We start from the raw sequence: 26745 nt of genomic DNA on the forward strand, positions 1-26745 counted from the left end.
TGTTCCTCTTGGGTGCGACAAGGGTCCTGCTCGACAGCCCAAGAAGCGGGTCGTCGTCTCAGGAAAATAGTACATATCAGCGTCGCAGGACCTCGTCCACCTCCGTTCTCTCTCTTCCCTTGTCGCTCTGTCCGTCTCCTTGATTAAGCCTCTCAGACTTGACTCAGGAGCCGTCCATTCAATTCGTTGCCCCAAGGCGAGACCGGATCCTCGAGTCTTGCATAGGGTAGAGCACTTCTTTTCATCACGAAGTGCTTGCTGCCTGTCACTCCACGCTCAAACATTGCCGACAACTGCCGGGGCGGCTCCATACACCAGCATAAGCCAGGTCGACTCTAATACGCCGCCACAATGGGCGTAACCGCCAAGTTCCTGCGCGCCATCGTGCGCAACGATGCTATGCGCAGCGATCCCGACGAAATCTATGGATGGCGCGTCTTCACCCTCGTCTTCTCAGCCTGCTTCGGCGGCATGCTGTTCGGCTGGGATACGGGCTCCATCGGTGGCATCCTGACCATGCCTGACTTTCAGGAGAGGTTCAACTACGCTCACAGCTCGACCAAGGCAAAGTCCGACATGAACCAGAACATTGTCTCGACGCTGCAGGCAGGATGTTTCGCCGCGTGCTTCTTCACCAGCTGGATCACCGATCGATATGGCCGCCGAGCTGCCCTGATGGGCTCTGGATTCCTGACCATCATCGGCATCATCTTCCAGGCTGCATCTGCCGCCAAAGGCACGATTGCTGTCATGTATGTCGGTAGATTTATTGCTGGCCTGGGAATCGGAGCTGCATCTGCATTGACTCCGTTGTATGTCTCTGAGTGCGCTCCTCGTGCCATCCGAGGTGGTTTGACAGGTAAGAATATACAAGATGCAGGAAGCAAGAAGCTTGGAGCTTGAGCTCTGCTCTCGCCTCAGCCTCAGGCATCGACTCCCTTCCCCTTCTGCCACCGCCTTATGGCAGTAAACGATAGGAACCCCATACTGATATTGGCCTTGCTGTATAGCCTTTTATCAATTGTTTAACGTCTTCGGCATTATGCTTGCTTTCTGGTACGTAAACAACCCCAACCCAGCCCAGTCCATTGTTGGCTTCTAGAACATAATCATCTTACACAACATCCACTCTTAGGGTTAACTACGGATGCTTGTTGCACGTCCCAGCCCCTGCAATCTACGTTGTCCCTTTGACCTTGCAAGCTCTGCCTGCCGTGTAAGTCAGCTACATGAGTCGTACCCAGGCCGTTTTCTAACTGCCGAGAAGCTTCTTGATGGGTGGCATGTTTCTTTCTCCTGAGAGGTACGTAATCTCCCCGGCGGTCTATCCTATCTGGATCGCATCAACATCAAGAGCAACTCCAGAGAAGCTAACTCATGATTCAGTCCTCGATGGTGCGCCAGAAGAGACGATTGGGACCGGGCCAATCAGATTCTCATCAAGCTTCGTGGGTAAGGCAAACTGAAACTCTGAGCCGTGTTGCAAGGAATATCTGTCTGACTTTGGGGGGTGTATGCATGTAGTCTTCCCGCCGACTCGGAGTACGTCCAAAATGAGATCCAGGAGATGGCCGATCAGCTCGAACATGAGAGGCGCCTGACCGGAGACGCCACCTTCAAGACACTCCTCAGGGAAATGTGGACGATTCCTGGCAACCGAAAGCGTGCCATCATCTCCGTGTTCCTCATGATCTTCCAGCAAATGACTGGTGTCAACGCCATCGTAAGACTTGATCCTTGAAGCCCTGTAGTTCCTATTGGGGAACCGATGGAGCGGGATGTTGCATTTGCAGGGAACATGCTGATCGCGAACGACACAGAACTATTATGCTCCCCAAATCTTCGCTAACCTCGGAATGACTGGCAATGACTCGTCGTTATTCGCCACTGGAATATACGGCGTTGTCAAGACGGCTGCCTGCGGAGTTTTCCTCGTCTTTGTGGCAGATTCGCTTGGCCGACGCTGGAGTCTGTTGTGGACAGCTGCCGCTCAAGGCATCTTCCTCTACATTGTTGGCATCTATGGAAGGGTCCAACCCCCTGTTGCCGGACAGCCTGTAAGTCCCAATCCTGCACCCGAAGGCCTCCTGCCTTCCGATTCCGATGCCACTCTTCGGAATTGTTGGCTGATAATCGTGCCCTCGCCCCCTTTCTAGGTCACGGCATTTGGATACGTTGCCATTGCTTGCATCTATCTCTGGGCTGCGTCGTTCCAGTTTGGCTGGGGTCCCGTCTGTTGGATTCTGGTCAGCGAGATCCCCACTGCTCGGCTGCGTGCCATGAACGTGGCCATTGGCGCAGCCACTCAATGGCTCTTCAATTTCGTTTGCGCTCGATGTAAGTAGCCGTCCAGCCTCCCGTCCCCTTGTTCCTGATCCTCGATTGGCGCACCGCTATCCCAGAGATATGCACGCAGGATTGAAGGATCAGGATTAGGATTAATATTCAGCATTTACTGACTCTTTCGACAGCCGTTCTAACTATGCAGACCACTATGGGCAAGGCCGGCTATGTAAGCGGGAGACCTCATCTTAAAACTCTAACATTGATGTACTGACTCGCGACTAGGGCATGTTCTTCATGTTTGGCAGCTTCTGCTTCATCATGGGCCTCTTCGTGTGGTTCTTCGTGCCTGAGACCAAGGGTCTTAGTCTGGAGAGAATGGACGAGCTGTTTGGCGTCACCGATCTGGTCAAGAAGATTGACGCTGAGCCCGAGGCCGGCCAGGCGGACAGCATTCGGGAGGAAGTCGAGATCAAGTCGTGAAGAATTCTCATGCTCTGTTTTAATGTGGCGCGCCTGTCGCTCGGTTGTACGGACAGATGGAACGCCGGGTGGATGTAGGTAGCGCATTTGAATGATTCTTGTGTTGTCTTGGTTTCCCAGTTAGTGCATTGTCATCAGACGCTTATTTCTTAATCTGTTGCTCTTTGTCCCGTTTTGATGATTTGATGTGAGGCGTGGCTTGCTTGGGGAGGGTCCGGGGGAGCCAATCATCTATGCACATTCTTTCGTATGCGTTCCGAGTTTAGTGCGAGCATGGCCATGGCGGCGTGCCGAAGGAAGCGAAACGCGCGGATCCGGCCCTACAGAGTCACATCTGGTCATGATCAACTAATGGTTGGCTAAGAGCAGGATGCCACGATTTTGTCGCCACGATGCGCTAAAAGCCGCACTTGGGGCCTTAGCAGCCCTGCCAAACCTGCCTCATTCGCTGCAAACTGCATAAATGATAACGAATCGTCAGCTTCTTGACTCGAGAGATTGCTCGTCCAAGGCGAAGCAAAAGAAGCGCATCTTGCCTCCGAAGTGAGTGCGAGTCAGTCAGCTGAACATTTTTAGTGACGCCTGCAATGCTTTAGCGGCGTCCCCAGCAACATGGTAAGGGCGGGGGGGCCCAGTTGTATTTACGAGTACAGTAGGGCCTGATCCCCCAGTGACAGCAATTTTGCCCAATCACGGGCTGCAGACAGCATTTTGGACGAGTGAGAACAAATAGAGCAACTGCAGGGCTGGGCAATTCGGACTGCAGCAAGCGGCCGGAGAGACGCCTCAAGCTGATACTGTAGGTACCACCTGGTCCATGGCTGTAACAGGTATGTACCTCTTATGGAATGGAGAGAGTCAGGAGTTAGGAGGGTGAGATTCGATGCACCTGCAGCTGCATAGAGTGCATATTGTTGCATTGCACCAGTACGAGAGTAGCTGGGAGCTGGACCTGTACCCGGACCCGGACCTCGCTGGACTTGGACCTGGACCTGGACCTGGAGCAGATCGGTGATTAGCTTCAAGCAACTGATTCATATCGATTGCAATCGATCAATCAGACTTTTGCAGCACCGTATCCGGACCGGAAGCTCTGGGCACTGTACAGTACTCGTACCTACACAGCAACGTGAGTTATCGTGAGTGGCAAAACCAATCCCGGGAGGCACCGCGTGATTCCACCATGATAATTACCACATCCGGACTGTCGATGCAAGGCTGACAAAAATCCAACCAACCTGGTCCGCTCCCCTAGCAGGAGCTGACCCAGACTAGTGGCTTAGACGTTTCGTTTGAGCGGTGCTCCGTCTTTGACTTTGGCCCCCCTGCAATGACAACTCAACACCAAAACTCGGCAGTTGTGTTTTGTCTTCTAGCAGTCGTCCACAATCACCACCATCAGCTGCCTCCGAGTCAGTTCTCAGACGACAGCAACCGCCGTCATTGTTCTATCAACCCCCCTCCCCCCACCACTAGCGGTGCTGCTGTGTCATGACTTGGAGTCTCGTAAGGCGAAAAGAAGCTTACCTGCGCCAGAGCCAGCCCTATGCATCGGCCACAAGAGGTGTCAAGTGTCGGCTCTATCACCAACTTCGGGTCCTGTGGGGGCGTCACCGTGGAACAATGCCCAACACTAGAAGCTATCTATGGCGATGGATTCAGGCTACTCTTCCGCTCGGGGGCCCGGTGTCATGTTCTAAGCGAGCCCTGGGGGCCGTCATGGCTGATCCATTTCGTTATTGCCTATGAATGTACTATCGCCGCTCCCCATTTTCCTACCAACCCGGGCAGGATGCAGCCTGCTTGACGATTCAGTTGCAGGAGAGAGCAAATATTCCATGTCCCAAGTACCAAGCCAGACAGCACAGCTGGACACTACATAACTAATATGCTTCTGCGCTCCCCCCCTTGGCTCAGTCCTTTGCAAAGTGCCTCACTCTCTTTTTTTGTGTGTCTGTGTGTGTGCTTCTTTCTTTCTTACTCTCTTTAACACTTTCTTTTACACCTATCCTTTTTCTTCGTCTTCTTTCGTTTATCTCTCTCCCCGTCTCGTTTTTTTTCCCGTCTCGTCTTGGGTGGCACGGCTCCGATCCTATTTGCTGTCGGAGACTGGAGCTTCTGACACTGCAGATGGTACGAGTAGGGACAACACGCCTATAACTCAGCACCATGTCCAGTGGCAACAGGCCTGTACCTCCGCCTAAGCCTGCGTCGCAGCGCTACAGCCTGCTGAATCCAAACCGCCAAACCGACGTCACTACCGCACCTGTGCGCCAAAATCCCGTGTTCCGTACGTACCTACTTTGCTCTATACACGTATTCGCACCGACAAAGATGCCCACGAAATCCCCTGCCCAGCACCTCACGCATTGTTTTTTTTTTTTTTGTGGCGAACGCCCGAGCAGTATACAAAACGACGCCCTCTTTCCGTGGCGATGCCGTAACTGGCGTTTTGTTTGACAAACAACTCGGGGGACAGCCCCCCGGATTTGTTATTTCATCCCTCTTGGTTTCTAATGCGCACTCATTTTCCTTTCAATTGATGTCACTTGCTTTATTTCCCCTAAACGCCGAAGAAATTAATTTTTTTTTAATTCTTCATTCACCACCCTCGCTAGTCTAAGACTTGCCTTACCCGGACTCAGTCACTTATTTCAAAGACACTTCCTTGTCTCAAATCCTCTCCTCTCTCCTTTTCCCCCCCTACCTTTTAAATACTTTACCCTCAAATGAATGCGATTCCCACCTGTCGATCACCTTCGCTCCTTTCGTAAAATGGTTTCGAAGGGACAGTCTATAAGCATCAATAATGGCTGACCAAGAGAGCCCAACAGCGACCCATAACTCGCCTCGCACGTGGCTCCTCACTGCATCGCTATCACCATTGGCCGTGCGTCTGATCCGGCAGTTGCTTTCTCACGGCGACTGTGTCGCGGCCTGTTTCCCTCCTTTGGAGATAGAGCACGAGGAGCGAAGTGCCGAGTTTCGTGAGCTCATCAATGAGTGCACTAGTGGGCGGAAAGACCGGGAGGGATGGAAGGACAGGATCCGCGGTATTCGATGCGATGGGAGGACCATGAGCGGGTGCGGCGCCGCTGTTGCCGAAGCCGTCGACGTTTTCGGGAGGATTGATATTCTCTTGTGCTGTCGGTCGGAAGGTATGACAAAATATTGCTTCCTACATCAACCGATGAATCTTTCGATTACGTGTATGGTCGAACGACGTCGTCGTCGAACCATCATGTTGCTGCTAATGTCTATGTTGCTAACCACCGGCCTTGGCCGCCATCGCTAGCTGTTGTTGGGACCGTGGAGGAGCTCTCTACCAACCTCGCCACCCAGAGCCTGGCACGAGACCAGTTCGAGACCTTGTTCTTTTCGCAAGTCAATTTCATCAAGGCCGCTTTGCCACAGCTCCGGGCCCAGCATACCGGCCACATCATGGTCCTCACCAGCACCGGCGGCCACATTGGCACGCCGCACATGTCCATGTACACCGCGGCGACGTGGGCGCTCGAGGGCTTCTGCGACTCCCTCGCCTACGAGGTTGCTCCCTTCAACATCAAGGTCACCATTGTCCAACCAAACAAGGAGATTCAGTCTCTCACAAATCGCATTGCATTTGCTCCGCAGATTCCCGCTTATGCCAGCAGCTTCGCCGAGGCGCCCAGCGTTCGGGAGATGCTAACTACCGTTCTCAACTCGCACCCCGACACGGCGGTCCCGGTAAACCCGGAATCCGACAATGCAGCTACGTCACCGGACAGCATCTCACTGGAGCCGGGCGAAGCTGTGGGTGAGATTTTTTACCGCTATCCCAAACTGCCGCCATCGTCAATCGACAAACTAGTAAACGAGACAATTTACGCCCTGACGGCCATTGGCGGGCACGAGAACCCGCCCTCGCGACACATTGTGGGAACCGAAGGGGCAAACGCAGTAAAGGAGAAGCTAAAGACTGTTACGGAAGAAATGGAGGACTTTGTCGAAGCGAGCCTGGCCGTGGATATTTTTGAGAGCGAGCTAACTGAGGAGGCAAGGGACGACAGGAATCGTGGTGCTAGCCAAACGCCGGCTGCGAGCCAGACTCCGGCCACGGGACCATCTACGACTGCGTCCACCAACACATGATTTGGAAAAAAATATTGACGAGAAGGAGATGATGAAATTTTTCTTTAAAAGTAATACCTGGTGCAGGACGAAAAGCCGAGCAAGGGTAAATTTTTCTTCTTCTTTGGATTCAAGTTTAGGAGGAAATTTGGCGCTGTTTCTGGAAAAAACCCTTACCCTTCCCTATTCTTGGCATCAGCGTCGCTACTGTATACGAAACAGTAGCGAACACTTTTTTTTACACCATTTTAAGATAAAAACAATAGCTGGGAATCAAATATACGGGCCATTGATTTCCCACAAAGCTTCACTGAGTTGCCCGCTGGAGGTTGGATCGTATATTGTTAGGGATGCATGAATACACGTACTGGCAGATCCGGATTCGGATGAGCTTCAATCCGTGGCCTGTAAATCACCCGCCCTCCTTGTAATGAATAAGTGGAGGCTACTTTAGGCTTGTCCATCAATGAGATCATGAGCTCCCGCTTAGGATGTCCCTACTAGTCACTCGAGGTCATTACAAATCACCTCGTCTCTTTTCGTCTTCCCCTTTCTAATCGTAGCCGCCTCGGAATACAGCATAGGCAGGCAATGGTGAGATTGTTTGATTTATGCTTGCCTGTGAATCTTTGCATCTTGAAGGAATGGTTCAGCTGTGCATACTATTGCATGAATTTACTTGTAAATGCTTAATAGTGATGCTCTAGTGAAATTCAGGGGCTGAAGACGCTGGAAATTCGTAGAGAGACATCACCGCCTGAGCAGTCATCGATTACGCCGATCAGCCAGCGGCGATAACGGCGGGACTTTGATTATTCCTTCATCTTTCAACTGTTCACAAGACTCCTCTCAACCTACTGTCCATGCCTACGTGTTTCAGTGTTGCTGTGTAAAAGGGAGGGATTTAGAAAAAAGGAGGTGTACAGCCACCATATGCGCGCCTTAATTTAGCTGCAGAACTTTTGCGTCTTTCCTGAGGGTGATGATGATGTGGCAAACGCTGGATGAGCAAAGACAACGTAAGCGAGACCGGAGGATCACTCTGAACTTGGTCTACGGCGAGGCTGTATCATAATCTCTTGGAGGGTTGGGTTGGTGAGGTGTATCATGCAGGTGATGAAGTTTGGGCTGGCTGAAAACTAGGCATCCACGGACGGACAAGAGAACTAGTAGAGAAGGTGTGGGAAGATGAAGAGAGGGTAGATGTAATGATAGAGGAGGTGCTGGCCACGTAAGGAGTGATAGTCGGGTTGAAGACGTTCCGTGATGGCACGGAAGTCATCCGATGCAGTTGCCAAGAAGCTTCTCCTTGATGCACGTTATAAGGATCGATTTATTATGATCGTGAGGGTTCGCTAAGATGAAGAGAGGGTCGATGTAATGCTCGAGGCCAAGTAAGGAGTGATAATCGGGTCGAACACGTTCAGTAATAGCATGAGAGTCATCGGATATAGTTGTCGGGAGGGCTTCTCCTTGATGCACTATATAAGGATTGATTTGTTATCATTGTCAGGGTGCGGGAAGGTGAAGAGAGGGTATATGCAATGATACGAGACCTGTTGGCCAAGTAAGGAGTAATAATCAGGCCGAACAGGTTCCGTGATAGCACGGATGTCATCGGATATACGGGTCAAGGAGGCTCTCCTTGATGCACGTTTCAAAGGATTGATTGTGAGGGTGCGGGAAGATAAAGAGAGGGTACATGTAATGATAGAGGACATGCTGGCCAAGTTAGGAGTGATTATCGGGCCAAACACGTTCCGTAATAGCACGGAAGTCATCGGATATAGACATCTAGAAGCTTCCCCTTGATGCACTTTATAAGGATTGATTTACTATGACTGTGAGAGTGCGACAGGTAGGTCGCTTATATAGTCCCATGATTGGAAACTCCTCGGCAATCAATATTGCTGGACCAGAGGAACAAAGGAGGACAGCCAACGGCACCGAGTCAGGAAAATGGCTGAGTTTGCCAATGAGTCGTATACCTCAAGTATAAAATGACTAGGTTACCAAACCAGAATTTGCTCTATATGACTCGCGATTCCATCACCCTCGGAATGCTTGGAAAAAATCATTCAAAGTTGTCCTCGAATCCGTCTGGTGTCTCGTTGCCACCATCACCACCTCTCCATGTGGGAATTGACTTTTAGGGACCTTGGAGTACTGGCAGCGACCTGTGGCCCATGATGGATGGCGCGCTAAGTTTCAGTTTCAGCAGCCCTACAATCTCAGCAGTTCCCCGCCAAGCAGGCTCGCAGATCCCCAGATTGGCCCGACTGATTCGCTCGGGGCGTAAAAATATCAGTCCGTGGGTTGGTCCCCTCTAAAAAAGCTCCACCGCGTCAGGCTCGACGAAGGAAGGGGAGGTCACGGGTGGGACGGTGCGACAAGCTGTTTGGCCTTGGGGACACGAAACGAACCAACATCGCCAAACACGGACACAAGGCTGAGCTGGTGACTCGACCGACATCTTGCGACCGATAACCGACAACTGCTGCTACGCTCCAAGAATATGCGCATTACATCAGCTTGACCGCCGACACCGACGATTCCTCTCCATTGCGACCCGCCATATGGTATCCCTGACCACGACAACCGCCGGACGATGCTGAGCAGCTCTAGGTGCTAGAATGAGCTTGGACCCTTTGCTTCCCATTGCTCCCGCGAGGGTGAAGGCGCTGCTGCTGCCCCTCGGCAAGATCAAGGCGGCCAGATTCGCGAGCTTTGCCGAGAGGCTGCAAGCCGAGCATGTCGTCCAGCTCAGGGATATCAGCGCCGATGGGCGACCCAACAGGAGTAAGTACATGCATGTACATACACGGCTGGCCGCAGAAGGGGGGAGGGAGGTGGGATATGAGGAAGATGGGATGGAGAGAAGCATGTACAAGGCCATGCCGTATAGACTGCTTATACTACACATATACACGGGACTAGACAAACTGATGTGAAGCTTCCCCAGACATGTTCTCGCCATTGGCGTATCCCGACGGCGCAATGCTCTACGACCTCATCGCCCACCTTCCTCCCCCCTCGCATCTCGCTCTCTCGCCCTTCGACCTCTTCCGAGAACCAATGGCTGTCATCGCAATCGCCGACGGCACAGAGCTAGGCGACGTGACATATAGCAAAAGAGCCTCTATGAATGGAAAGGGGCCTACGCCGGTGGAGAAGAATATAAGGGCTCTGTATCAGGAGCTGGAAGAGCTACGAGACAATTACCCCAAAGCTCTCATCCACCGGGTGCTCATCTTCGATTATGTCTCGCCATCTCATGAAGTGCCTATACCCGAGGGCATGGCGGCGATCCCTCCTCCCGAAGAGTCAAAAAGAACCACGATGAAGACGGTCATGTGCGACATATCATCGCTGTTGCTGGCTGAGATGACGACACTGGGGAAATCATACGAGGCGATGACGGCGATTGAGTCTCCAGGGGGTTATTCACTCGCTAGACAGCTGAGTACCACCTCGTGGGGCCCCGATGCTACCTCGCCGACCAGCTTTACTAGGCGGAATTCTCAGTTTGCCATACCACAGCACCTCCAGCGCTCAAGCTCCGCCACGGGCTTGGATCGATCTGGCGGGCGCCTGTCGCTGCCTCCAGCTCCCACAGGAGGGAGCTCCAGCGTCTCGACACCAGGCCGCCCGTCTACACCCCTGAAGAGCAACCTATCTAGCCCTCCCCTGAGCGCGGACGATTTCTCGAGTGCTTCGAGCCAGAGACCAGAGTCGCCCGAAACTCACCCAAAGCCCGATTTCTCTGAAGATGCGAGCCGCGACCGTGTTTCTGTACAAGGATTCGGGCCTGGGAGCGCAAACGACCGATGGAGACTCAAGGGAAAAGGCAGGTCAGCCATTGTGATAGGATCCATGTACCTTCAAGCTGGTCGTTGGGGTGACTCGTTAAAGGAGCTGAGCGAGGGAGCCACCGCTGCTAAATCTTTAAACGACCATATCTGGCACGGAAAAGCGTTGGAATTGATTCTTATGAATCTGTTGCTTCTCGGTTGGTCAGGGTTGACCTTTCAAATTCCGACAATTTGTCTTCCCACGCAAGATAAACACTCATCGATGAAGCCAGAACCGGAAAATGCGGACCAAGATCAACCCAGGCACCTTCGATATCTCCAGAATCTTCTTCCAGAGCTTTTGGAACGAATCGTAGGCCTCTATTCTAGAATATCAGCCGAAAATGTCCCTCATTTGCCGTTGGCGGAAACCGTTATCAGATTCAGCAAGATCCTATCGGCCATGCATTTCTGCGACGGCAAACTCAACCAAAAGGCATTTGATATGATTGTGAATGGGAAAGGACTGGACAAGGATCTCACAACGTCGCCCCGGCTACTAATAACACCCTCGAGGCAACATATTTTAACTCTTTTATTCAAGGCATTCCCTTCCACGGCCACGGAAATGCTTACTACCGTTGATCGGATATCTATTCTGAGTGGCATTGCAGCTGTGCTGGGGCCCTTGGGCTATCATCGGAAGAAGGCCATGGTAACTCGCGAATTAGTCTCGGTCCTCATCGGAGGGCTCGTTGAAGCAAGGACACGCGGAGCTGCGGACGCTGGGGTTCATCCCGCTGCAGGCCTCGTGGCGCTGACCCCAGGTGGCAACTCGGGTGGTGCGACTGGAGCGATGGCGCTGGATTTGGCAGAGGGAGACATTGAGCAGGGCATAGAGGCTTTCCTCGAACTTCTTTGCAAGTCATATGGCGTTGTTGGATTCGATAGAGCGAAGCCCCGGCGGCAGTCTCTTCGCGAAGGATTCGACGACTCGGATGATGCCGTGATTGCTCGCATCCGCGGTCAGATGAAGACGAGGTTTTTCGGCTTTCCCGATATCAAGCTCAACATTTTACGAGCATGCATCAACTTTTCAGAAGCCTTGCCGGACTTCAACGGGGTTCTCAAGTTTTCTAGCGATCTGATGCGCACGGCTGGATCTGGCGTCGCCCCGGGCCCTCGCCGCGAAGATGCATTTCCAAAAATTCACCGAGATGAGCAGATTCGCCTAGTCAGCAACATTTCTCGCACCTCGAACCTGGTCAAAAGGCTGGGCATGTCCCACTTGACGGCTGAATTTTGGGACGAGTTTCTTGTTCGAGAGATCAAACTGGAGCCGCTCCCAAGTACCCGGGTTCCAATCCCCCACGCTCGCAGCGTTTTGCCAGGAGCAACGATAACCCGTACGTCGCAGGATGTCAACCCATTTATTTATAATCCGTTCTTGAAAGAGCCGGATGAGACAGCTGCCAATCTGGTTGCTGGCGAACCGGCCAAATTCAGAGTAACAATCCAAAACACCTATGACGTTGAGTTGGATATCGAAAGTATACGTTTAGAAACCGACGGTGTCGACTTCGAAGCCATGAAGGAGAGTGCCATCATTGGTCCCTACCGGACGCAAGCAGTCCGATTGCAAGGCGTAGCCAAAGAGTCCGGGTCTATCACAGTGACGGGGGCAATAATCAAGGTGAAGGGTTGCAGGGAAAGGAGATTTGCCGTCTTTCCCAAGCATTGGAAGCCTTACCAAGAAGACAAAATCAAGGTCAAGGGTATTGCATCAGTGTCTGTCCCCATGATGTCGGGCAAGTATCACGATCAGCCTCTGGAGCCGTTTAGCCTCGAACTGAACGTTACCCAACCCCAACCACTTGTGATTGTCAAGTCGACGACGCTTCCGCAATCTTCAGTTATGATCTTGGAGGGCGAGAGGCAAATCTTTTCTGTTACGTTACAAAACCAGTCAACGACACCTGTTGACTTTATGCTCTTCTCCTTTAAGGACTCTACCCAGGAGCCTCTGCAGACAGCTCTTGCAAACAGAGATGCTACACCGGCAGAACTATATGAGTATGAGCTGATATTAATAAAGAAACAAGCTCTCCGACTCCCACACAATAACTCGAGCCGCAACATCGCCCCCGGAGGTGAAGCGACGTTTGAGTTTGAGATCCTTGGCAAGCCTGGACTGACACATGCAACGATTCAAATCGACTACACATATCTCGGAGTTCCCCGTGAAGAAGTTAAAGAGGACTTTTACACGCGGCAGATATCTGTGCCCTTGACGGTTACGGTCAACGCAAGCGTCGAGCTGGCAAGGATAGATGTGCTTCCTATGCATGGCTTGATCCCGCAACCCTTGTGGGAGCGTCTAGGGGGCACCAAACCGATAAAGCCGGACGAATACTGCCTGTTATCCGTGGACCTGCGAAATGCCTGGCCTAGCCAAATGGCAGTCCATCTTGAAAACGAAGATGGCATGGCTGTTGAAGAGGGCATTCTACCGGGCAAGACAAGCCGAATCATCATACCTGTGAAGCGGGTCTACCTAGAGGACCCGCATGCCTTGATTCCCAGTCTTAACCCATCCAAAAACAAGCAGTTTGTCGTGAGCACCACCAAGATCTCGCCTGAGATGGAGCGAGCCAACCGGGAGGCGTTTTGGTATAGAGAGAGGATCCTCGACTGCTTGAAGGCGACTTGGAGGACAACGGCCGTGCCGAAGCGAAATGGCACCGTTGAGCTCCGCAACATTCGCCTCACTACACGCATGATTGACATTGTCAAGGTAGGCGAGGTTGGCATAGATATTTCCGTGGAGCGTCCCGGCGAAAGCGAGAGCAGCATCAATACAGCATACGTGGACGAGTTTATACAAGTGCGGGTGCGGGTCACGAACAGGACAAGCCGCCCAGTGAGCTCGCTGGTCAGGCTCCTGCCGGCTCTATGTCATCGTTCTGTCAATATCGCGCTTGACTATACACGTAAGTTTGTGTGGAATGGCACGCTGCAGCAACTTCTACCGGAGCTCCAGGGTGGCGCCAGCACAGACTTTGTCATTGGAGTGACGGCGCTCTGCAGAGGAGAGTTTGAGCTCACGGCGTCAGTCGAGGAAGTTCAGGTGCGGGAAGATGGTAGTGAGCAGCCCAAGGAACGGCCGCAGTCGGATAACACCCAGACGAGAGAGGATGCGGCGATTGGCATGAAGGAGCGGAGGATGTGGCATTCACGACGACCATGTATACTGACGGTGAAAGACAGCGATTGATAGCGATGACGATAGTGATGAATAGAGCCGCTGCATATATATGTAGACGATTTTTGGTATCCTCGCATAGTATAGGTAATACTAGCAATAGTAGAAATGATATGAGTTAATATTCGACGTGGTTGGTGGCTTGGAACGATGTTGAAGGTGACGCGAGTATTGCAGCTGATTAGTGCATATCAATGCATACCTAAATTCTGTATGCCCTCAAGTTTTTTTTTTATTGCATTATGTCAATCTTGATAACCACTACCAAGGGTTATCCATCATTCCATCATCACTTGGTACTGAAGAGGAATTGAAGCTGCAGAGTTATAAACTCTTAAGCCGAGCTCTTTTTCATCTGCAATTTTACGCTAAAACAAAACTTCGTCCTTTGTCCTTTCAAGAACGCCACAGGCACCTAGAATAATGCCGGGTAGCTCAACAGCTCGCCATTGCTAGGCATACATACTACTGTAAGCCACCTAAAACTTTTGCCGAAATTTTCTTTCACTTCCAGGTTTCAATTTCTCTCTTCACTTCCAGGGTCTTCCTCGCTCAACTCCGGTCCTCGCTACAAAACGGCCGGCTTGCACATGTTAGTCATTACCCGGCACTCGCTGCAAAATAGCCAATTGCACATGTCATCTCATTCCACACGAATCCTTCGGCGCAATTTCACCTGCTAGTTCGATTAGTATCCGAAAAAGATAAGATTGGGACTTGGGAAAAAAAAAAGACCCGGCTTTTCGCGGCATTTCCGATTCCTTTCTCGGAGGCGCTGCCGATTTTTCTTATCGCCTCGACATTCTCTACTTCATTCTATCTTGTTTGCATTGATCCCGTCTTAGTCTTTCATGAATCGTAGGTGAGACAATTCGACGGGCCAAAGTTCGAGACTGGCAAATTCCCGTTGCAAAAGATGCCTCTTCTTGAGCGGCAGTCTTCGCCAGTGCCGGCGGTAAACCCGGCGTCCCGAGACCGCCAATGTCGCCGAATTCTGTTTCTGGACGCTTACGACTCCTTCACCAACAACATCGTGTCGCTGCTCAAGGAGGCTCTCGGTGACGATGTGTTGGTGCACGTGCTGCACATGGACCTGAAGACGCTGCATGCGGATCCAAGTCCCGACTGGACGCCGGAGCAGTTCCTGGACCGGCTGCCGAGCTTCGATGCCGTGGTTTGCGGGCCCGGGCCCGGGTCGCCGTTGTGCGAGGCCGATGTTGGGGCTTTTCGTCTGTTGTGGGAGCTGCGTGACGCTGTTCCGGTGCTGGGCATCTGTCTAGGCTTTCAGAGCCTGGTTGCGCACTTTGGTGGCGGGATTCGGAGGTTGAGGAGGGGATTGCATGGCATGGTGAGGCCAATTGAGCATCAGTCGGGAGACATCTTTGCGGGCGTGCCGGAGTTCAAGGCAACCCTGTATCACAGCCTGTGTGCCGACGTGGGACAAGATCAGGTTTCAAAGGGATCGTGGAAGACCGACATGTGGTTGCCTCCAAAGGTGGCGCCTGAGCTTGTTCCGTTGGCGTGGACGATGGAGGAGAGCGAGGATGGAAGCGAGCCCGAGAGGATCTTGATGGGAGTCAGGCATTCCAGACTGCCCTTCTGGGGGGTTCAGTACCATCCCGAGTCTGTGTGTACGGACCCTGGGGCGCATGGGGTGCTGAAGAACTGGTTCAGCCAGGCTCTGAAGTGGAACGAATCGACGGGACGACATATTAGGCCGATGGTCTCGGAAAACATTGCCGACAGCCTGGCGCCATCTATGATTGTCGAGCGGAGTATCGCGGCCGAGAGCCAGCTCGCAAGCAGGAAATGGTGGCGGGATATGCAGTCTGGTCTGGCAGCCTCGAGAGCAGCGCCCATATATTCTTGCAGTCGGATCAAGCTCCCCGATGGCGTGGATGCTGCCGACGTTGCGGAGCTTCTGGGCGTGGGAGGTGTTGATTCCATCATGCTAGACTCGTCCAGCACCATCAGTGGTGATCCCTTGGCACGCAGCTCGATTATTGCCCTTGAGGTTGACCGGGCTCTACGCTTCGAATACCATGTTGGAGACGACTGGGTGACTTTACGCCAGCCTGGATCTGGGGACCAGGAAGATATGTGTCAGCGGATAGAGATCGACAGCAGCGCTGAGCACGGTGCTTACGACGTTTGGAATGTCATCGCCGAATACTGGGAGCAGAGAAAGGTGGCTGAAGAAGGAGGTCAGGAGCCAGCATTCAAGGGTGGTTTCATGGGATTTGTCACTTATGAAATGGGACTAAGCACCTTGAGCCCGGAGTCTGTTTCCAAAAACAGGGGTCACCGCAGGCCAGATCTTTGTTATGCCTGGGTCACCAAGAGTCTTGTTCTCGATCACCAAGCCGGAGTGGCATATGTCCAAGCTCTGACGGCCCCAGACTCAAATGTTCAGCCGTGGATCGACGAGATTGTGGCAAAGCTGCAGACTTCTCGGGCATGGAAACAGCCGGGCTACGGAACGGAAGAGTACAAACTCGTCGCAGCGAAGAAACAGCCAAATGAGCAATTGCTGAAGAGCATCCAAGAGCCGGCCGGCAGACTGCGTTTCAAGACGCCGAAGCCAGACAAGTATGACGACGACGTCCGCCAGTGTCAAGAGGCCATTGCTGAAGGCCAGTCCTACGAACTATGCCTTACGGCACAAACGACCATGACTCGACCTCCTGGAAACGATGTGCCGCATCATCTACAGCCATTGACTAACGGCACGACGAATGGAGCAACTGCTTCGTGGCCGAGCAATGAAGCGTCCAGACACGGCACTCCCTGGCAAATCTATCGAACTCTCCGAGCCCGCCAGCCAGCTCCCTTTGGCTCTTTCATCCGCCTCGCCGGGGCCACTATCCTCAGCAGCTCGCCGGAACGGTTCCTAGCCCACGACGCAAAGGGTCTCTGCTCCATGCGCCCCATGAAAGGCACAGTCCGCAAATCCGAGGCCGTCTCAACACTAGCACAGGCCGAAAAGCTGCTCCACATACCCAAAGAAGAGGCAGAGAACCTCATGATTGTGGACCTCGTCCGGCATGACCTCTACGGCGTCTGTGGAGCCCGCAGTGTCACCGTCCCGGATCTCCTCAAGGTGGAGGAATACTCGAGCGTCTTCCAGATGATCACCGTCGTCAACGGACAGCTTCCCCCTCACGGCCCCAACGGCCTGGACGTCCTCGCCGCCACCTTACCCCCCGGCAGCATGACCGGCGCGCCCAAGAAGCGCAGCTGCGAGATCCTGCGCACCATCGAGCCTTCCGAGCGCAGCATCTACTCTGGCGTCGTCGGGTTCCTCGACGCCCGCGGCCACGGCGACTGGAGCGTCACGATTAGGACAATGTTCCGCTGGGACGACGAAAAGGCACCCCCTGAGGGACTGGGCGAGACGCAGCCCAGGGAGGTATGGCGCATCGGGGCCGGTGGAGCTGTGACGATTCTGAGCACGCCTGAAGGAGAGACGGAGGAGATGTTTACGAAGCTCTGTGGGCCGTTGGGTGTTTTCAAAGACGTGGCATAAAAGTGTCTTTGTTTCTTTTTGTTATTTTGACTTTTACGGTGTACTGACGGTTTGGAGGGGATGGGTTTGGCTTCTGGAATAGGATTCCTTGGAGGCCAACGATACTTCAACGTATGCATAGCGGGTGTTTACATTTGGATTTGGATTCTCTTGGGGACATGGTTCAACATTACATAGATTAGTAGATCTGACGGCGCTCGAGCGACGCTTAACTCACTTACATGGATGGATATACGGAAAAACACAGCTCATTATAAATAACAGAAACATTGGTATTTTTTTCTTGTTTCAATTTCAAGCGCGCATCTAATCATCCAAGACACGACATGGTAAAACAGAATTCGCAGACAGTAACCCTGAAGACCGCTTATGCTTCGTATCGAATTTCCCCCAAAAGAAATTAATGGTACAACAGGACCCGGGTCTCATCCAGGTCGATAAGCACCGTCTCAAGCAAAAGTAGGCTGGATCATTCTTCGTTTTTCGCAGCAGGCATAAAAAAAGAACTCCTCCCTCTTGCGGACCCCCTCTCCCGGCTTTTCATACATGAGGTCATAAAATTCCCGTTTCTTTCTTTAAAACTCCTGCTCCTCCTGGAAGAACATGCCGAAGCTGATGATGGTCCCGTAGATCAGAAGGCCGCCGGTAATGGACATGATCATGGCTTCGACCCGGATCAGATCGGAGTGCGCAAGGACAACGGGGAGGGCTGTGAAGCACATATAGCGGTTAGTTATGTATCCCATTTCATCGCATGTCCCCTTTGTCACTTGACGGTGTTTCAAAGGAGACGGGGCACGGGGAATATCAGCACATACCAATGCCCATGACAACAAAAAAGCCGGTGAAGAATCTTCCCAGGTCGAGCACCGCCGCACCGCCGCTCTCGACAAAGTCATCCGGATTCGCGCATCGGCCGCAGATCCAGTTCGGCAGCGGCGCGAGGACGTAGGTGGCGACGACGAGGAGCGGGTAGTAGACCTTGTACAGGGCGCAGGAGAGGATGACGAGGAGAAATCCTACGGCGAGGACAAAGGAGAGGGCGATGATGGTCTTGAGGCCGGCGGTAGGCATGATGAAGAAGTTTCTCGTGAGGATCGTGTGCTATGGGCGGCAAGTCGTCGTAATGAGGTGAGATTGGGCTCGGAACAGGTGGACGGCAGCCCCGCGGAGGGGGGAGTTGAGAGCTAATGAAGATGCGAAGAATCTGCGAAGGAGCGCTGAAGAAGATGAGAGGCGGGCAATCAAGGAGAGCTGAGGCGCGGGCTGTCGTCAAAGCGTCGGAAGTCGTTCTGGTTGGTGTTGAGGCGATAATGGATGGAGAAAGGCGGCTGATGCAGCGAGTGACGCAGGTCAGCGGTAGCACCAGCCACGGATCGCCGGGGCGAGTGTTGTTCCGGAGCCGGGGTGCAGGGGTGTCAACTAGGAAGGCGGTCAGGAGCGTTTACTGCGACGCTTGGAAAAAAATTATGGGAATCTGGAGAAAGATCCGCCCCGCCAGGAACTTTTTTTTTCTGCATTGGCAAGTCTTTCATATCAAAAGCTAGATTTCTCTTCTTTTTTTTCCCTCTTGTTCCTTCTCATCAACTTGGGCAAAGGATCCTCCTGTGAGGAATTCAGACAAGATGGCGTCTGACGAGATTGTGTGGCAAATCATCAACCAGCAGTTTTGCGCCTTCAAATTAAAGTAAGTTCTAGCCAGCGAACAACCACCATCACATCCTTGGGATTTCTGTCACTTTGGGTGCAATTGAGCATTGTGTAGATGGACACTAACCCAGAGACCCAGAACGGAGAAGCAGCAAAATTTCTGCCGCAATGAATACAACGTCACTGGACTGTGCAATCGCCAGTCATGTCCTCTCGCCAACTCGCGGTATGCCACCATTCGGCAACACCCTACCAAGGATACGCTATACCTCTACATGAAGACTGTCGAGCGAGCGCATCTGCCTTCCAAGATGTGGGAGCGCATCAAGTTGTCAAATAACTACACCAAGGCCCTGGAGCAAATCGACGAGAGGCTCATCTACTGGCCCAAGTTCTTGATCCACAAGTGCAAGCAGCGACTCACCCGCCTGACGCAGGTGCAGATCCGCATGCGTAGGATTGCCGCCGAGGACGAACGTCTGGGCGAGAAGCTGGTTCCCAAGCTGGCCCCCAAAGTCAGACACCGCGAGGCGACGAGAGAACGCAAGGCTGAGGCAGCCGCTAAGCTGGAGAGGACTATCGAGAGAGAATTGCTTGAGCGTCTGAGGCAAGGCGCTTACGGCGACCAGCCCCTCAACGTCAGCGAGGACATCTGGAAGAAGGTGCTGAATGCCATGGAGAAGGGTGGCGAGGGTGAACGAGACAAGGACATGGACAAGGGTATCGAGTCTGATGATGAGGAGGAACTTGATGGAGAGGCTGCAAGCGAAGATGAAGACGCCGAGGCCGCCATTGAATACGTCTCCGACCTCGACGAGAGCGAAGACGAGCTCGAAGACCTTGAGGACTGGCTCGAGAGCGAGGAGGAAGAGGAAGAAGACAGCGACGAGTCCGAGGCGGAAAAGGCCGGCAGCAAGCGCAAGCGTGGCAAGGTCACCAAGATGAAGAGCAAGCGACCCAAGCAGCAGGAGAAGGAGAAGCTGGCGTTGACCAACGACTTGGCTTGGTAAAGTGGATGTCAACACGGAAGAGATTTATTCATAATTCAGCAACATGGCAAAAAGAGAGCGAATTGTGTGCCGGCCTGATCAGGAGCACGACATTGCACGGGGTGTCTAAAATGGATGGGTTTTCGAGTTTGTATCAGCTTATTAGTCCCAGCGTGGGCTTCATGGCATACGGCGTCGGGATACTGTTAATAAAAGGGGGTCTTTGGTTCATTTCTGTATGGATGAGGATTTGTTAGATTTATATGCAGAGTGTATATAGGTTGCATCGGTATGAGGTCAATATATCGACTGGTAATGCTGTTTCACGGAAGAGTTTCAGAACGGACGGGAGCAAAACGCCGAATGCGTTGTGACGCCCACCACGAGCCAATGCACGCATCCGCAGCCCGTTTTAGCAGAGCCCCCACCACCTAAAACGGCTACAGAAGGCACTAAAAAGCTTCGCAGCTGGTGCACCGCCCACTAGCAGCAGCGCTGGAAACCAAGCGAGTTACAGGCATTGATTCCATTGATCTTCAACCCCACGTCTAGCCGCCAACCTCCTTTGCTCCTTTCCCTCCTCGTACTTTGCCGTTCTTTGGCTTCTTTCCAGGACATTTTGGCATCTTTTGCTCCGGGCGAACGGCGCTCTGCTCTTGCTCTTGGCTGCTGTCATTTCTGTTTCTTCTCGCAGACACCGGACATACCGAAATCACGAAGCAGCAGCACTCTCTCTCCCTTCTCACCGCCGCAACAGAGGGACTGCGCAACAGGAGATCTGCAGGTGTAGCATCACCGCCAGATGGCCAGAGCTTGAGCCTCAACGCCCAGCCACGTCAATCACCGCACGACGACTTGTCGATAAAAGGAACACAGTTGGGTGACATCGCTCGGATTTCCTCTCTGCGAACTTGTTTTTGAACAGCTCTCACTCACGCCACTACGCTTTGAGCGAGCCTTTGCCGATACGACACCACGCCTTTTGTTCCCACAGCATCACGCGAGCTACATGCCACCGTCGCCATGAGTTCCTGGTACTCCAACCTCGTCACCAAAACCTCGTCCCAAATCTCCAACCTCCGGTCTACCCTCCTTTCCAGCGAGGCCGATGGCGACACCGAAGACGACACCCACGTCTGCCGCGTCCTGCGCAACTACTACACCGAAAAGGGCCGCCCGTTCCCGAACTGGCTGCCCCCTGACCCAAAGGCACCGCCGCCGCAGATGACCCAGGCCGTATATGCCCAGTCGCAGGTCGGCTCGCGCTACGGTGGGCTTGGAGGGCCTCAACAGCCTGGCGCTGGGGGGCTCAGCAGTTTATGGGACAACGGCCCTGCGCAGCCACCGCAGCCGCAAATTCCGCAGAGCTTGCGGGCTGGACGACCGGCGACGACACAGCCCGGACCGTCTTCGAGGGACGAGCTGCTCGGGAGGGGGGGACAGGCACCTCGTGCAGGGAGCTATTCTGGGCCTGGCCCGGCTCCCGCTGGATCGGCGCAGGATCGTTTGAAACAGCGACTTTGGGGAACCCGTACCACGAGCCCATCCTCTAGCAACGGTAATGGGCCGTTCCAACCACCTCCAGGCGGAGGTTCAGCGGGCCACCAATCTCAGGGCAGTTATGAGGACAGGTTTGCGCCAGGAGGATCTTACGATAACTCCAGAGGAGGAGGCGGTGGTGGAGGTCAGCCCTTTGTTGGAGCAAACGCTCCTTGGTCGAGTGATGGCGGCCCTTATTCGGGAGGAGGAGGAGCTGCTGCGAATGGAGTACGAAGAAAAGGGCTGCCCAGCGGTCCACGGGGATATAGATGAAGGAAGAAGGGTGTGCTTTATTTCTTTTTAATATTATGTATAACGTCTCGGTCTAGGAGTGTGTGGTGTATATTCTTTTCTTTCATGTAGCTAGTCATGAGTTGCGTGCTTTTTGTCGATTTCAGCCAAAGCTCGCAATGTATAATGCCTATTAATGCCTATTTCCTTGAGATATTTCCGAGTCTTCCCTCTCAATGTGTATGTGTCGGGTTTTGTACGTAACGCCGCGGATAGATTTCTGACCCGAATTTGTAATTCAGAAGAGCTTTTACCCTGCGAACTGATGTGATTTATTAAGCGTGAACCCTTTGTTGACGGGTTTTGTTGGTGGGTAACTTTGTTCGTGGTTTATCGTGCCCATCCATGCACTTTCCTAATCGAGCCAGATTCCAGCCTCGGCGTTGACATAGTATTGGTAGAGAAGAGAAACTCCCACCTTTTGATATTTTGATGGAGTTTGATTCAGTTTTAGATGTTTAGTCGTCTTGAGCAAAGGAACTCAACATTGAGCGGAGACAATAGGAAAAAAGAGGTTCTTGTTAGAATAATCAGCGTCGATATGATGGAAACAATACCTCTGTGAAGCTCTTATAAGAGGAACAAGATAACTTCAGTCGTCAACCATCCTCATAAACTCATCAGTGTAAAACTAAATCCAAACTAGCAAACTAGAAAAAGAAATCCAGAGGAGAAATCTCAGCCATGTCCTCCACCGAAGCCATCATCGTCAACAAAATCACCCCCGCCTACTGGCGCGCAACCTTCAACAACGGCACCCTCAACCTCTTCGGTCCAGAAGGCCACGTCGCCCTCAAGAAGCTCATAGACGACCTCGAAGCCGACAAGTCCGTCCGCGTCATCGTCTTTGACTCCTCCAGCCCAGATTTCTTCATCGCCCACGCCGACATCCTGCGCGTCGCTGAAGAGCCTCAAGGTCCAGGCACAGGCTTCGTCGCCACATGGGCCAGCCTCGCCGTCCGCATCGCCAGCCTTCCCGTGCTCAGTATCGCGGCGATTAGGGGTTATGCGCGCGGGTTCGGGGCCGACTTCTCTTCTGCTTGCGACTTGCGCTTTGCCAGCCGCGAGAAGGCAATCTTTTGCCAGCCAGAAGTTGGGGCGGGCATCATCCCCGGTGGCGGAGCCTTCGAGTTGCTTCCTCGAAGAGTCGGTCGCGCAAGAGCACTAGAGATTCTCCTCAGCTCAGACGACTATGATGCTATCACGGCTGAGTTGTACGGATGGATCAACCGCGCCATTCCAGACGCCGAGTTCGAGGACTTTGTCGACAAGTTTGCTCGTCGAATCGCAAGCTTCGACGCCCAGCTCCTGATCGAGACGAAGCGTGTCGTGGATTCTCGCTGGGGGATGCCGAGCCAAGTCGATTTTGCTGCTGGAATGGCCCTTTTTGGGGAGTCCACCAAGTGGCCCTCTGCTGCGCGTATGAAGGCCCTTTTCGACAAGGGCTTGCAGAGCGATGAAGAGGTTGAGCGTAATTTGGGTGCGGTCATCGGAACTGTCACTGAGCAAGACTTGGCCAAGTATAGAGAGTAGATAGAATGTGCCTAAAGAGAACGAGTTATAAATCACTTGTGTCAAGGGAAGTGGAAGGTCTCTGGCTTTATGTGAATAAAATATTTCAATTCATCGCTGCGTGTATGCCAAGTACCGGCAAAACAAAACAATAACGCCCTACTTCTGAGGATTCTCCGTGACCTCAAGGATGAGAAACAAGACAACAGATAGAAAAATGCATATCCAATAATAAGACATCAAAAAATAAACGAATGGGCAAAAAAACCATGGCTACCTTCGTAGAAATCACGTCGCCTTCTCATTTTGAGTCGGCCGATCCATCAGCCTTCACAGCCGCCTTGGGCTTTTTCTCCAAGAAATCGATTTTTTTGCTAAGTAGCTTTCGTAGCTCGGGAGTTATCACCCTCTCTCGCTTTGACGGCGCTGCATTAGCCTTGGACTTTGAGGGAGGCTGTTTAGCTGTGTTGTTGTTTGATTGACTTGGGCTTTCTGTTCTAGGAGGCGGGAAGTTGTGTTTCTTGTCAACTGCCTCAACCAGTCGCTGGAACCGGCGGAAAAGAACCTCGGCGCGAATCAGGGTCGACTCAAGGTCAATAGTACCGGACAGCTCGTTCACTTTGTCAGATGTCAGCAAATTTGTCATACGACGAGGGCAAAGATTTTAGCAGCTCACCATATTTAAGAACCTCATCAAACGCTTGCAGATGTGTCATGATAACATCCCTGTGCTTTTCTAGGATAGCCAAGGCAATGAAGAGGTGGAAGCTTGAGGTGTAATAATCCGTCCACAGGCACTCCCAAAGCTTGAGCACGTCCAGCCACTCAAACTCTCGCTTGTACCACACCAGTATCATGCGGAAGAAGAAGAAGAAGTTGGTGCTATCCGTCTTTTGCAGGTGATCCCAGAGCTTAGGGTCCATGAAGTGAACAAGTTGGTCTAGGGCCAGTAGCTGGCCCCTCATACCTGACTGGTCTCGCAAGAAGTTACGTTCCATGCGATCCATGAACATCTGAAACGCCCAAAAGGCCACCGCATCATCTTGGACCACGGCATAGATTGGTGCCAAGAGATCCGACATACCTTGGACATAGCCGAGCTCCTTGTTGTACTCGTTGTATGTCAGAAGCATCTCCTTCATCTGCTCTAGGTGAACATTGGTGCCAACTTCAGCAAAGGGTGAATTTGGATCCGGATGAGGAGTATCTTCTCCATGGAAGATGGCGACGTTTCGATCAGTCCGATGGACGTCCTTCTCTGTAATGTAGTTGTTAGCACGACAGTACAAATACTGCTGAGCAAAAGTGTTGCTTACCGATACGCCCGCGTTGTTCGCGCCACCATTCACCGTCCTCACCCTCTCCTCCCTCCCCCTCGAGTCGATTCCACCAAGATTGTTTGAGCTTGTAGTACTGATCTCTAAGGGAGGCAATGGTCGCCTTTCTTTCATCAAGCGTGCTGTACCACTCGTACACGCCCAACAAAAAGAGCCAGGCTTCTTTCCTAACTCCGTCATCGGCGTCTAGTCCGCCGTGAAAGATGCGCTCCTTGACTTCATCAACAGAGATGGACAGTCGTCCGGTCTCGGGGTCGAAAAACGCATCCCACTCCTCTATCGAGAGAGGCTGTTTTCTGTCTTCAAACGACATGGAATTTGATCCATCAAGAAGCTCGAATTCTCCGACATCGGTGTCTTCAAGCTCCATAACATCTCGAACAGTCCAGATTCTCTGTCGATGATCACGCTCACTCTGCTCCGCCATGCCCATCGCCCACCTGGCAAGGTATATCCTTGCGCTGTCAAACTCATCTTGGAGTGTTTGAACCTCAGGATTTTTGAGCAACCGTCGCATTTGAGGGGGCAGATTAGGATTTTCTGACAAATCGTGCGCTGCTCTCCTGGTCAAAGTGGTCACCTTGCTAAACTGCTCCATGAGGCTCCAGCCTGTCTCCTTGACAAATTTGATAAAGGGGTCCATCTGGGCATCTTTGTTGCTTGAGCCCCCGGCCTTGGCCTTTCCTTGTGCTTTTGTCGTTGCCATTTTAGCACCAAAGCTTTCCAGATCTTCTTTACTCGGCTCAATGAGATAAATGTTGGGCTCTGCTCCGGACCTCTCAATCTTAATATATCTCCTCAGCCATCGCAGGACTTCATCTGCACCCCAAAACATCTGGCCGCTCTCGCCAAACGGATCGAAGTTGTCCCGGGCCAGTTTCTTCTTCTGAAGAATGGTGCTTTGGCACTCGTCATCATGAAAGAACAGAGCAGGAAAGCTGTCACCTCCTCTAGAGTTTATGATGATGGAGCCATACCACCAGCCCAGACTCGGCGGTCGGACCATCAGAGAGTATATGGCGCTGACAGGGATGGCAAATGCGTAGCCGCCAACGGAGCTGCTGTGGGAGGTCACGGTGGGAGGTGGAGGGACAAGATATGACTGCTTTGGAGGAGAGTCGGCATCGGAGAGGTCCACTTTGACATAGATGCTCGCCGAGTCACCAAGAGATGCTTCGGGAACCCAAGCAAGAAGAAGATCCGACGATGCGATACTATTTGTCGAAGATGACGTAGAGGGACGATCACGTCTTGGCCCCTTCTGCTGTAGCAGAGCTATATAGCCACAGATATTGTCTTTTGCGGATGGTGTCGGGTGGACGTAGACCTAGCCAAATGTCAGTTGTTGTAACAAGCATCGCGGCCGAGCGCATCAACGCACCTTGCTCTTCGAAAACAGCAGCTTCACGCCTCTACCGGATTCCGTGTGTGTGATAGTCTCGTAGCCACCCTCTTCATCGTCGCTCATAGCGTAGAGACTCCCGGTCGGCGAGCTTGGTCGGGCAGAGCCACCCTGAGAAGCCTGGCCAGATGCCATGATGCGAGCACTCTCTTGGTCAATATATCGTGATCGTCGTTGACGTAACCGCTAGCTTTGCGACAGCAGAACCTCAAGCGGCCTATTCGCTCGCCGTCTGTACAAGGCCGTGAGGAGGGTGAAAAAGAGAAAAGAAAGAAAGAAAAAAGACAGAATATACGATGGGATGCTCTAGAGAGATGCCTAACAAACGGAGGCCTGCAGCAGTGTTAAAGGATGCATCTCCAAGAACTAAAAGTCGTTTGCGGAATTGAGTTGCATGTGAGCAGCTGAATGACGATCCCGAGAGACGCGCAGCGCATGTGCCCCGCCACCATAAGGTCACCCGCAGAGGGGCTGATGCCTGGGTACAGCTACCGGAGGTCGCAGCGGCTTTTGCTCGGGGGCGTCGGTAGCGGTACTCGGTGTGGCGTTTACACGACAGTGGCCAGGCAG

At 52.6% G+C, this 26745-nt stretch overlaps 9 protein-coding genes across 9 annotated transcripts; 7 read left to right on the forward strand and 2 right to left on the reverse strand.

Moving 5' to 3' along the window:
- Positions 1-351: 351 nt before the first annotated feature.
- T069G_00449 (sugar transporter domain-containing protein) lies at positions 352-2766 on the forward strand (the record flags this gene model as incomplete). The annotated part of the gene is made up of 10 exons (XM_056167659.1): positions 352-859; positions 1011-1056; positions 1136-1216; positions 1265-1303; positions 1387-1452; positions 1525-1723; positions 1821-2057; positions 2157-2337; positions 2472-2512; positions 2569-2766. The coding sequence occupies 10 exons, from the start codon at positions 352-354 to the stop codon at positions 2764-2766; spliced, it is 1596 nt and encodes a 531-aa protein (XP_056032975.1).
- Positions 2767-5575: 2809 nt separating this feature from the next.
- On the forward strand, positions 5576-6897 carry T069G_00450 (short chain dehydrogenase domain-containing protein; the record flags this gene model as incomplete). The annotated part of the gene is made up of 4 exons (XM_056167660.1): positions 5576-5819; positions 5874-5924; positions 6062-6492; positions 6547-6897. 4 exons carry the CDS (start codon positions 5576-5578, stop codon positions 6895-6897), a joined length of 1077 nt encoding a protein of 358 aa, XP_056032976.1.
- A 2612-nt stretch (positions 6898-9509) lies between these two features.
- Positions 9510-13941, forward strand: T069G_00451 (TRAPP II complex subunit domain-containing protein; the record flags this gene model as incomplete). The annotated part of the gene is made up of 2 exons (XM_056167661.1): positions 9510-9675; positions 9839-13941. The coding sequence occupies 2 exons, from the start codon at positions 9510-9512 to the stop codon at positions 13939-13941; spliced, it is 4269 nt and encodes a 1422-aa protein (XP_056032977.1).
- A 904-nt stretch (positions 13942-14845) lies between these two features.
- Positions 14846-17455, forward strand: T069G_00452 (chorismate binding enzyme domain-containing protein; the record flags this gene model as incomplete). Its single annotated transcript, XM_056167662.1, has 3 exons — positions 14846-15364; positions 15425-16588; positions 16643-17455. 3 exons carry the CDS (start codon positions 14846-14848, stop codon positions 17453-17455), a joined length of 2496 nt encoding a protein of 831 aa, XP_056032978.1.
- Positions 17456-18030: 575 nt separating this feature from the next.
- On the reverse strand, positions 18031-18529 carry T069G_00453 (vacuolar protein sorting 55 domain-containing protein; the record flags this gene model as incomplete). The annotated part of the gene is made up of 2 exons (XM_056167663.1): positions 18031-18164; positions 18274-18529. The coding sequence occupies 2 exons, from the start codon at positions 18527-18529 to the stop codon at positions 18031-18033; spliced, it is 390 nt and encodes a 129-aa protein (XP_056032979.1).
- A 551-nt stretch (positions 18530-19080) lies between these two features.
- Positions 19081-20115, forward strand: T069G_00454 (ribosomal l28e protein family domain-containing protein; the record flags this gene model as incomplete). Its single annotated transcript, XM_056167664.1, has 2 exons — positions 19081-19142; positions 19245-20115. 2 exons carry the CDS (start codon positions 19081-19083, stop codon positions 20113-20115), a joined length of 933 nt encoding a protein of 310 aa, XP_056032980.1.
- A 1002-nt stretch (positions 20116-21117) lies between these two features.
- Positions 21118-21906, forward strand: T069G_00455 (sec1-binding region of mso1 domain-containing protein; the record flags this gene model as incomplete). Its single annotated transcript, XM_056167665.1, has 3 exons — positions 21118-21685; positions 21737-21778; positions 21839-21906. The coding sequence occupies 3 exons, from the start codon at positions 21118-21120 to the stop codon at positions 21904-21906; spliced, it is 678 nt and encodes a 225-aa protein (XP_056032981.1).
- A 702-nt stretch (positions 21907-22608) lies between these two features.
- Positions 22609-23457, forward strand: T069G_00456 (enoyl-CoA hydratase/isomerase domain-containing protein; the record flags this gene model as incomplete). Its single annotated transcript, XM_056167666.1, has 1 exon — positions 22609-23457. The coding sequence occupies one exon, from the start codon at positions 22609-22611 to the stop codon at positions 23455-23457; it is 849 nt and encodes a 282-aa protein (XP_056032982.1).
- Positions 23458-23737: 280 nt separating this feature from the next.
- Positions 23738-26310, reverse strand: T069G_00457 (rab-GTPase-TBC domain-containing protein; the record flags this gene model as incomplete). Its single annotated transcript, XM_056167667.1, has 4 exons — positions 23738-24054; positions 24113-24694; positions 24753-26100; positions 26155-26310. 4 exons carry the CDS (start codon positions 26308-26310, stop codon positions 23738-23740), a joined length of 2403 nt encoding a protein of 800 aa, XP_056032983.1.
- Positions 26311-26745: the final 435 nt, after the last annotated feature.

The sequence above is a fragment of the Trichoderma breve genome, chromosome 1, assembly GCF_028502605.1.
Source record: "Trichoderma breve strain T069 chromosome 1, whole genome shotgun sequence".
NCBI classification, from domain to species: domain Eukaryota; kingdom Fungi; phylum Ascomycota; class Sordariomycetes; order Hypocreales; family Hypocreaceae; genus Trichoderma; species Trichoderma breve.